At 40.6% G+C, this 12,111-nt stretch overlaps 1 protein-coding gene across 1 annotated transcript in view; it reads right to left on the minus strand.

Moving 5' to 3' along the window:
• Positions 1–12,111, minus strand: part of CD80 (CD80 molecule) — a 51,312-nt gene that overhangs the window by 17,150 nt on the left and 22,051 nt on the right. Inside the window, exon 5 of the mRNA XM_033942571.1 lies at positions 2,514–2,648. Coding sequence (XP_033798462.1) covers positions 2,514–2,648 — 135 coding nt within the window. The remainder of the gene's footprint in view (positions 1–2,513; positions 2,649–12,111) is intronic.

Raw genomic sequence — 12,111 nt, forward strand, 5'->3', positions numbered from 1 at the left:
TTTCCTCTTTTGCTCCCTCCATTCAACATATTCTTGCCCCTCTTTCCTCCAGCATCCCATATCTCTCTTTCTCCCCACCTCCATCCAAGATCTCTTCCCATCACCTCTATGCAACATCCCTCTGTGTTCCTCTCTCCCTCCTTCTGTGTCAGCATGCACCCTATCTACCTATTACTCCAATATCCAGAATCTCCTCTTTTTCTTACTGCATCCACTCAGTGTCCAGCATCACCCATCTGACTTCCTACTCACTTCATGTCTGTTTTTTTATCCTTCACCCTACAACTTCATGTCCAGCATCTTCCTGTGTTCCTTTTTTTCTTTCTTATCTTTAGCAGCTCTTTTCTCCCCTTTCCTGATCCAGCCAACCCACCATCTTCCCCATCCCATTCCAGTACCTCCCCTCTTTTCCCCATCTTAATCCAGCAAATACCTTCTATCACTCTACTCCCTCCATGATCACTATCTTCCATCCAATCTCAAGCAGGCATATTCCCTTTCTTTCCATTCCTTATTCAGCATCTCATATCCTCCTCCATCCAGCATCTTCCCCTTGCCTCCCTAGTCCCACATCCCCTTGGCTTGCTGGCCCTGATCCACTCTTCCAGCATTCAATTGCTATCAGCCCTGCCTTCGACCCTGGTCCTGCTAAACTTGAGGTAACCTGTCCCAACTCTTAGTTAATATGGCCCTTCAAGACTAACTCTCAGATCTGAGACTTCAGCATAAAGTTTATGCTCTGCATTATGTCCTCCATGACAGAGCCTCAGGGTTCAATGAAGGGAAAAAGCATCAGGAAACATATGCCTTGAAACCAGGCTTAAATTTTTGGAATCAGGGTTTCACTCAAAAAAAAAAGCATGAGTCCAGTAACACGAAAGCTAGTGCTTCTGGTGGAATGGTGAAAGTGGGTACAGTAAGGCGATTATGTAATGACAGTCAGGAGGACGAACTGAGACATCCAGGTTTTAATGGAAGTAAAACCCGATGTTTCAATCTGCCCTAGACAGAAATAGTGGACAACCACTATGATAAATTTTCACCTGATGTTATAACTCCGTTTATTTTTAAATGATCCGTATACAGGTACCAATATCCAGATAATTGCCTTTGATGATGAAACCTTGAACAGACTTAAAGATCTGTCGAGGACTGTCTCTTATCTGTTTGTACACAGGCTACAGAAATGATAAGCAAGAATAGGGGGCCTAAGTATGGTTTTAATTTGCGTGCTGTAAAATAACCCCCGCCAAAGCAAACAGATGCTTCTCTGCAGGTCTCTCATCTCCCTACGAGGCCCTCTCCCTCCTCTTACTCTCACAGTTCTGAAAGAAGCGGGTCTCGTAGTCACCACCCAGTGGGGTACACGTTATAGAAGATTGAGTTGAGATTGTTGTACGGGTTGCGCGGATCGTCCCCCAGCATTTCCTGCTACGCCACTGCTTACTGTGGGAGCTTCCCTTCCCTCTCCTGGTGAGGGTGGAGCTACCTCCCTGATCGCTTCATTGGAGTTTCTCAGGTGACGTCAGGATGGGCTGCTGCTGCTGACTGGCGGACAAGTAGACGTTTTGGCCCTGCTGTCACTGGCGGCTGTCCGAGGATGGCTGGTACTCGGAGCCCGTGCTGAACTAGTGCCCGTTGTTCTTTTAGCTGATCCTCTGCTTCCAGATGCCCACCGGGGGCTCTGGCTGTGACTCAGCCCTGGGTAGGCGCAGGAGGAGGAGGGTGAAAGGTATCAAAAGAAGAGAGAAGGGTGATAGGGGCATCGATTCTGAGACCACTTCAAGAACCAATCTTAGCCATTAAGCTCGGTGTGTGTGAGGGGGCTTGGGGAGAGAGAGACAGAAAAGAAAGGCTACCCGCATGAAAGGGATAGGGACGAGAAAATTAATATTTATATTACAGGTTTAGTGCATTGTGTATATGAAACCACAGCAAACAACGACGGGTCCTGGCATCAACGGCAAGTAAGTTCCACTTTTACTTTGCAAGCGGTGTTGCTTGGCCAAAGCTTCCCTTCCGACTGAGCTTCCTGGTTCCGCCTGGGCGTGGTTCGTGTCAGAGGGGAAGCTTTGGCCAAGCAGCATCGCTTGCAAGGTAACAGTGGAACTTACTTGCCTTCGATGCCGAGGGCCTGTCGCCATTTGAAGAAAAAAAAATTGGAATAAAGGACCCGCAAAGGTGAGGGGGGACCTCCAGGGCAGCTGCTCTGTTTGCCCTCCTTCGGTGGGCCCTCCTGACAATTTCGGGCCCTAGGCATGTGCCCACTGGGCCTACCCTTTAATCCGGCCATGGCAGCAGCAGCAGTAGCAGAGGTGGCAGCAGGAGGGAGGTAGGACTGTGTGATTGCTACAGCTCTGGAAGTGAGCGACTGTGTCAAATCTGTAAGCGATGCTCACAAAAAGTATGAGCAATCGCTCATGCGCTCACCTTAGAGGAAACATAGTAGAGGATAAAGACAACACATGGTGCATTCTACAGTAACCCAACAACAACAAAAAAAGGCTACTCACTTTCTTTGGAACAAGGAGAACAATTTTTAACCACTATGAAGGTAGCAACAGTGATCATGAGAGAGGTAGCAATGCCCAGCACAATAGGAATAATGTCCGTGAGATTGGGATAAGGCGTTTGAGGTGGTAGAATCTCTAGAAAACAGTAGATAAAAAGACAGAGGTATAGAAGTTATAAACTGTCACAAAATACAGAATAAAGTACTAAGCACATAAGGTCACACAATCTGGGCATCTTATCTGGGAGTTTAGCCCTTGAATTTAGTGACTTTATATGAATATAGAAGCAAATGTGGAATTTTTAAGCCCTATATTAAAGAGAAGATAACCTTTTTTTGTTGCTTTTATTATTATTGGGGAAGGGGTTAAACGCGGACCTCACAGACCTGACGGACCTCACGGATCTAAAACCGCACGTCCTTAAAAATCTGAGGTCCGCGCCACTTGTAGTTAGTTTCTGGCTCTGATAGACCTCGATGACAATTTAGCACTGATGGATCCGTCTCAGCATAGGGAGGGAAAAGTATTAGGATCCGTCAGCGCTAAAATGTCATCGAGGTCTGTCAGAGCCAGAGACTAGAGCTGGAGCGGCTCTACAACAAATCCTTTAAACCGGTTTCCTAAAATCTGAGGTACGCGCCACTTTTAGTCTCTGGCTCTGACAGACCTCGATGCCTTTTAGATGCGCGAGGTCCGTCAAGTTCGCGTGTTACCCCTTCCCTTGTTATTGGTTGTTTTTTTTTTTACTGTTTCTAATGTAACTTTATTTGCAATTAATTTGTTCTTAGTTTTATGATTTTTGGATCGTATTCTCTATATAGTGCCCACAAAAATCAGTGTCGACTAGAATGATGCTTATCACAATTTTACAAGGTGCGCATACCTTTTATAAAATCTTGCTGAGCACCTGCACATTTTAGGCCAGCTAAAACCAGGCCTAAATGGCTGTGCCTAAGCTGTGCATAGATCAAGCATATAACAATGCACTTAACTTCCAGGAACCCCACAATCTGCTCCGGCCATGCCCCCTTTTCAAATTCACACCCTGCAACTGGTGCATACTTTTTAAAGCATCGTGCTTTCCAAGTTATGCGTGTAACTTTTAATTAGAGCCAATTAGCATCAATTATGAAGTGTTAATAGCCAATTATCAGCACTTATCAGGTCAATTAATCAATTAAGTTGTGTGTCACTGATTTGCTTGCACAGCTTAAGACACCTTATACATAATTTGGGGATTTAAGTGTGATTGTGTGTGTAAATTGTAACTCATTGATTTTTAGACAATGCATGTTTTATATCTAAAAAAATAATAATAATTAAATAAATACATCAAATATAAATAAATCTTATAGTTCTGCAGTTCAGTTATTACCGAAGCATTCTTTTATATAAGATCTGTCTGTTGGAGCATATTTCGCTTACAGAAACAGGGCCTTTTAGCCATATGGTTACCAGTGGCTGGCACACGGATACAGAGAGGCCCATGGATACCGAGAAGCCAATATTCAGTGGAGCAATCTTGACACAAAGATAACCAGATGACATATGTGGTGAGGATGAAGTTCTGCAGGCCTTCTGCATATTCCTCCTAATGTTTTTCAAGGTAACTCCCAGGTCCACCCCGAACCATTTTAGCCTTCACTCCTGCTATCCTGTGCTCCTTTTGGCTGCCTGCAAGATGCAGGGAAAGATTTGTGGTTTATTTGCATATTCCTCCCATTGTCAGCTGGGCTTACCCCCATGTTCATCCAAACTACACAGGCCCTTGCCACTGTGCTCTCCTTCCATCTACCTACCAGGTGGTGCAAGTTATCATATTTTATCTTCATGTTTGCATTTTCCCTCCTCTTTTTATTTCCTATGGGCCTACTATACTTTCTCTTCCTCATACAAACGCTTCCCAATCTTATTCCTCATCTCAAACCACTACAGACCTCATAACCATATCGTCTATTTTCTGCTTCCATCACATCACCTGCCATTTTCTCTTCTAACTTTACCTCACCTCTCAGGCATCAACCAACCATCTCCATTTTGTCATAGCACATCTCGCTTTCATCACTATGTTCATGCCTTCCCTACTCCGCATTCTCTTGCTCCTTCTCCTCCTCTCTTCTGGAGATATCCATTCCAATTCTGACCTCCAAAATTAACTCTCACTCTACTTGTGCAGGCTACTTGTGCAGGCCAAGCCATAACCTCTCCAATCTTTTTTCTATTCCTCTTCTTCCTCCCCCTTCTTTCCTTTTCACATGTGCCCTGTGGAAGGTCCACTCTGCCTCCAGCAAGTTTACCTATATTCAAGACCTCTTTATCTCTCATACTCTGTATCCCCCCCTAATATACCTCGCCTGGTTGGCTGTGGATGTGATGTTGGGCTGATACTCTTTTTTTTCAGTTCAATCTTTTTTATTGAAATTCTCAAATAAGAACTTCTGCACAGGTAATGCAGTTTAAACAAATAACGTAAAAACTAGAAGAGTCCATACTGCAACTTAAAAGTTCATCACTAACTTTGCAAAATTACATCTGCACCATAAGAGGAGGTGGTGAAAAATTATCAGCCCAACCAAGAAGACAATGATATGGATATGATTCAATAAATGATCTGAAACAATGTCAATAAACCATAGAATTACATTCAAAATATCTTTATTAACTTATACAGTACTATCTTGTAAAGCTCCACTATTCTTAGAGAGATACTCATTGGCTATACACCTTCAAAAGCATTGAGATCTGATGACAAAAACCTCCTGTCTATCCCATCTCTAAGATGCATTAATACCCGGAGGGATATTATCTTTTCAGTTGTAGCCCCACAAACCTGGAATTCACTGCCGAAACAACTGAGGAAAGAGAAGTCATTAGATTCAAAGGATCACTAAAGAGCTTTCTCTATAAAGGCGCATTCGACAGATAGGATTCCTATGAGGCTCTGCTCATTATTTGTTGTGTCCTTTAATTGTCTTCTTTCCTATTACAATTGTAGTTCTCCCCGCATCCCTTTCGTATCTAATAAATCGTGATCGTCCATTTTAATGTTCTTAATTGTTTTGTCTGTCTTCCCTATATTATATTGTATATCACTTTGAATTTTTTTTGAAATTGCGATTTGATCAAAATTTTATTAAACTTGAAACTCGGGGCTTCTTTTACTAAGGTGCGTTAAGGCACTAATGTGCGGAATAGCGTGCGCTTAATTGCCACGCATGCTAGACCTTAACGCCAGCATTGAGCTGGCGTTAGTTCTAGCTGCGTATCATGCGGTGTAATATCCTGCATGCGCTAAAAACGCTAGCGCACCTTAGTAAAAAGAGTCCTTAAACTTGAAAACATTGAATTTCATTTCTGCACATTGGCACTTAAATGAAATAAGATAAACACTCTTTTCATTTACAGTGGCAAAATAACACTCAGAATTTAGGAAGTTGGTTGGTTGAGTTTAATTGAGAACCTTTCAGCACCCCCTCATATCAATATAAAAACTCGGCCATATCATTTTAATATATTCTATATGATGTAGTTTACTAGTACCTATGATTTGAATCAATAACAAAATTGAACAGTATTCCACCACAAAATAATGGGGATGATATTCAGGTGGCAGTGATCAGTATTTTGCTGACTGCCACTGGTGCTAAACCCAGAAATTCAATGCCAGGGAATGTCTGGGCACCGACACTGAAATTTCCGGGTTTGCGGAGCTGGCTAACACATAACCAGTTAAGTACAATATTCAACACTTAACCAGCTGTGAATTACTGCAGAAAGATAGGACTGACATTTATGCAGTTCTATTTATACAGTTACCCTGGCCAGTTAAGTTCCGAATATCAACACTAATCTGTCCAAGTACAGACTCAGCCCCTAGAACACCCTCCCAAAATAGCCGGTTTTCAGGTCAGCACTAACCGGTTATTTTCAGCCAGTTAAGTGACATGGAGGTGTGGTCTAATGGTTAGAGCTGCAGCCTCAGCATCCTGAGGTTGCAACTTTGATCCCAGCCTGCTCCTTCTTGACTCTGGGCAAGTCACTTACTGTAGCACTCTGTTGCCCCAGGTACCACAGTTAGACTATGAGCCTGCCAAGACAGATAGTGAAAATACTTAAAAGTACCTGATTACTATTCAATGTATTGCAAACCACTTTGGGTGCATGTCTTCAAGAAAAGGTCGTAAATAAATATGTGCTGCTGAAAATGACCAGGTGATTTAACTAGGCAGGAAACATATCTCACTGATTAAATTGCGTTGAATATCAACCTCAACATTATTATGCATAAAAGTCTTCCAGTTCCTTAAAATTTGTTGCATTGCCACAGAAATCAGTATATCAAAATGCCACATTTGATATGCTGATTTTTGGGGGGGATATACAAATTATTCCTTCACTAAAGTGGAAGATCTGTGTAGCTTTATGGAAACTGAATGAAATCCAGACTTCTTGATAAATGTATGTACCCCATCTCTACAGCTCCTAACCTTGCGGAACTACAAGATAGCTTTGTCCTTCCAGCCTCAGCATTTTATCAATGGCTCCAATTTACCAGCGTAATCAAAAAATCAAACGTTTTACATACAAGTGTCACAGGAGTTCCTACTTTGGTTCCTTTATTTGTTAACTTTCGGCCTCAGGTCATATAGCTTCACAAATTTATAAGATATTCATTAACTCCTGATTTGATACTAATATTTTTTTACAAAAAGCATGGGAACTTGATTTAGGCTGCCAAATACAAGATAGACAATGGTCAGCCTTATGGTCCAAAACCATTAGAACCATCCCTTCAGCCAACTCGATTAAATCCATGTTTCTCTTATATCAAAAAACAAATTGGACACCTCAAATATTACATGTTGCAGGCCTTCTTCCTTCCAACCAATGTTGGAATTGCAAATTGTTTCCAGGTACTTTAGTACATATGATTGTTGAATGTCCCTGTTTGAAAAATTTTTGGACTGATCTTTGGTCTACTGTATTATCCAGCTAATCTTTAACTTGCAGTCCGAATTATTCCTAGTGTAACAGTAATGAAATCAGAGGCTACTACTATTTATATCCCTACATCACAACACGCTCTATTTGATACACTTCTCATCATTGCTCTGAGACTTACTATCCAATTGGAAATCATTTGACTCAATTAATGTACACTTTTGGCTCCAATTTGTACTGTTACAGCATAAACGTGAGATGTTGATCTCTGCCACTAAGCCTCTAAACACCAAAGTTAACACAAAATGGGCCATTTATAAAGATTATTTAGATTCGCTCTAGAGTGTATCTGATTCTACATAGTACTGCCTACTTATTTTTCCACTTTCTTCCTTTCATTTCTTCTCTCCTTGGCTTCTGGGGGACCTCCTTCTTATCTCTCTTTTGATATAGGACCTTCCCTTCCTACCTACCTTTTAATAGCCTCTCCTCTTTTTTCTTCTCTCCTCCCCCCTTTTATGATCTTTCCACCTGTTATGCTCAGTTGTAACATAAATTAAGAGAAATTCTTTCTTTATTCATATTTGACCTCTTTATTTTGTATTGAAAATTTCTGGAATTATTGTATTGATGGGATACTGATTTTGATTTGTTCTTTCTTTTATGTATTCTGAAAAAATTTTCTATAAAATTTCATGGAAAAAAAAAAGAAAAGAAATCCAGAGCCAAAGAATGGTGGCCTTCTCTTCATGGCATGCCCTGCAGATTATGCCTGCTCTACTCCCTTCACAGTAGGTTCCTTATCTTCTTAGCCCTATATGGATGTTTAGACTTGCAAGGGCTATATCTGCTCTTCACAGTTAGTGTTCTTTTTTAGTCTGAGCTATACATGAGTTTGGAATATGTTCAGCCTTGCTAACCATCACCTGGGTGATAATCTGTCATTTAGTTTTGTTGTTTTTTATTTCCTTTATCGAATACTTATACTGATAGGAAGGCTTTCAGTATACATATATTCCTATTTTATTATGGGAGGGAATGGTGCTGGTGCATCTTGCATACTCACTCCTGTCCATTCCAAATATTTTTGTTAATCGGATTCAAGAGGTACACGGGAGGTGACCCTGTGAAGATAACACCCCCTTACTACATAACTGGAACCACCCGACTTGTCCCTTTCTATATATCTGTACTTAGCCCCTAGGCTATATGGTAAGTTGTATTGTAGAAAAGCAGCATCATATGGTTTATGGTTTGTTTACTTATAATCCGCCTTTTACAAGGTGAAGTACAGCAACACACACATAATAGTACTTCACAAACATTTCAGACATCTTACAAAACAACAACAACAACAACAACAACAAAATATACATCATATTCAGCATAAAATCAAAAAATACCAGCCTGACATATCTATATTATCTGAATATTCATAGGCATGCCTATTAGATGTTTCATAAAAATTATGCTGCCATTGTATTATATGTCTGATATTTTAATACAGTGCTGTTAATTGTGTACATTTTTGATACTGTTTCATGGTAGTCCTGTTATTGGGTTTCAAATTGTTGTTTTCTAGTTTACCTCATCCTTTGTTGCATTTATGTTTGCTCATTTTTACTGTTGTTATGCTGTTAACAAAATTGTAAGTTTTGTGTTAAACTGTACCTGCTGTACACTACCTTGAGTGAATCTCTTCATAAAAGACAGTTAATAAATCCCAATAAATAAAATAATATTTTGGATGTGGGACTGTAAGGACGCCATTCTGAAACAGGGCGAGATCGGCACACTGATTTCACCGCCCCTGTGAAAGAATTATGAGCCCCTGTGAAAGAATTATGAATTATTCCCATTCCCTCTCCCCTCATTAAGGAAGGAAAGTGTTAGTACTTTGTGACAGAATGCTGAGGCATTCCCCCCTCCTTTCTTGTCACAAGACCCCTGTCACATATTAACCTTTATCTTAATCAAGCAGTCCTTATTTGGAAAGGACATCAGCTGACAGGCATTGAGGATGTGCAAAGACTCAGGTGCTGTCTACATATTAATCAGGCCCTTGTCTAAGTGCTGAGTTGGAGGATGATCACAAGGTAAAAGCACGAGGTAAAGGGAGGGTGATCACGATGTATAAGCATGTATCTTCCTTTGTATCCACCAATGTAAAAGCATGTACCTTTGTACCCACCAATCATGAGATGTGTAAATGAGGGAGTTACTATGATGTCATCAGCTTAGAAGCATAATAAAAAGGGACTCGGAGCTAGCCCCTGGCAGCGCCTCCTCCCGACTCTAAGACTGCATACTATGATGTCATTAGCTTAGAAGCATAATAAAAAGGGACTCGGAGCTAGCCCCTGGCAGCGCCTCCTCCCGACTCTAAGACTGCATGTGTGTGTTTTCTTTGTGTCATTCCTACATGGGACAGAAAGGTGGGTTGAGATGGGGGGGGGGAGACTTTACTTGAAAATGTGGTTTAAAACGGTTGGTTTGTTTCCCTGTCATGGTCAGTTGGTTATCTTCTGACCATTTGTTGTATTAATGTAGCTGGCAACATTCTCTTTAATAAAGATGTGTGACAAAAATTTCTAAATGGTTTATAAGTAATTCAATAATAAAACAACCGAATAAGAGAAGGGGTCAATTAAAAACACAGACAATAAAAGAACACAAGAACAGCCTTACTGGGTCAGACCAAAAGATCCATCAAGCCAAGTAGCCCATTCTCATGGTGGCCAATCCAGGTCACTAGTACCTGGCCGAAACCCAGGTGCTTGCCCCATGTCTTTCCCAATAACAGACTATGGACTTTTCCTCCAGGAAATTATCCAAACCCTTCTGAAAAACAGCTACGCTATCCGCTCTTACCACAAAATATACAGTAGAGGGAAGCCATGGGTAGGTAAAACAGGCCTCATCCTTTGGAGCAGAAGAGCCAAGACAATCAGAAAAACTAAATATCAGTGAAGGGGCACATATATTCTTTGTAAGTTTTTCTATTCCTGCTTGTGTAAAAAGGAACTGCTGAAACATCATTTTGCCAAGAACCCACAAGGTCTTTTCTTTTTGTGTTCTGAGCTCTGTGTCCCCATTTTGTTCTGTAGTTGACGTGTTTTGATAAGAAACATTTGTTACAAAAACATTGCTAGACCTTAGACAAGACAGTATTATATGCTATAATGGAAACTTCCCACTATTTCCCCCCCCCCTTATGTTTGCTACTTTTTTTCTAGTTGCTTTTATGTATCCTGTTACAAAGTATGGTCTTTCCTACAGTCATATGCTGAGAAAACTGACCCATGTGAAATGCTGTATATATATATATATATATATATATGTTACAGTACTCTGAATAAAAGAGATACATCCCTTGGCATATTGGCATGTGCGTTTGTGTGTGTATGTGACAGCAGGACAGCAGAACGAGGCTAATACAAATTGGGACTGGTCGTTTCAATCAGTAAGGTAGAGGAGAGTAGTCAATCCAGCAAAGCAGACTGGAAAGCTGAGGAGAAGTAAAAGGCTTTAATCAAGGCTTTAAATTTCCTAAGAAATGTCTCTAGATGTAAATCTAGGAGTAATGAATTCCATAGGGATGGTGCCATGACACTACAACATGCATTTCAAATTCTATCAAGATGAACATGGTGAAAGGATGTGATGGATAATAAAATTTTCTGGGAAGAGCAAAGACTTCTGAAGATAGTATAAAGTGTGAGATGATTTTCTAAAAGTGTTGGAGAACTAGTGAACTAAATCTGGTGAGACAGCACTACAATTTTGTAAGATATTCTGTAATTAAAAAGGAGCCAGTGTTCTTTTTTTAAAGAGGCAGTAATATAGCCAAATGTCCTACAATCTTAAAGAAGATGAATAGCAGAGTTTTAAACTAGTTAAAGCCTCTCTAGCTTTGTTTGGAAGTCCGATGAGAAGAGAGTTGCAGTAATAAAGCTAGTAATTACCAAAGCTAAAAGTAAAGTTTGAAAAGACAGAAAGTTGAACATTGAGCAAAGAAAATGGATCTACATAGTATGTGAAAAAAGAGGAGGCCACCTGAAAGATATAATGATGAAATGAGAGATCCTGAAGATCTTCCCGAATGCAACAGGAATTTCTTTGATGGAAGATCATGGTTTCAGTCTTCGTGATGTTCTAAATCCTAAAGATCTAACCTCTTCACGGCCATCGAGGACTGAACTTGGACAAGTGTGATCTATCGTATTTAGCAAAATGCACAGACAGAGATGCGTATACCTAAAGCAGACATATCCCAGTTGCTAGAATGAAATAAAGTGGTTTTATTTACCTTAATTGTATGGGCATCTTTTTAAGTGGGTTACTTCCAGTCTCTTATCAACTTTCTTTATGTTGATCTTTTTTCTAGGGTCTGTTTTCCATTTCTTCTGTCTCTTCTTGTCTTCTTTTCTTCCTCTCCTACATCTGTATCATTACATTGACTTTCCCTTTTCTTCTATTTATCTCTTTTGCCACCGATTAAGAACATAAGAATAGCCTTACTGGGTCAGACCAATGGTCCATCAAGCCCAGTAGCCCGTTCTCACGGTGGCCAATCCAGGTCACTAATATCTGGCCAAAACCCTAGGTGTAGTAATAGTCCATGCTACCGATCCAGGGCAAGCAGTGGCTTCCCCCG

The sequence above is a fragment of the Geotrypetes seraphini genome, chromosome 4, assembly GCF_902459505.1.
Source record: "Geotrypetes seraphini chromosome 4, aGeoSer1.1, whole genome shotgun sequence".
Lineage (NCBI taxonomy): Eukaryota > Metazoa > Chordata > Amphibia > Gymnophiona > Dermophiidae > Geotrypetes > Geotrypetes seraphini.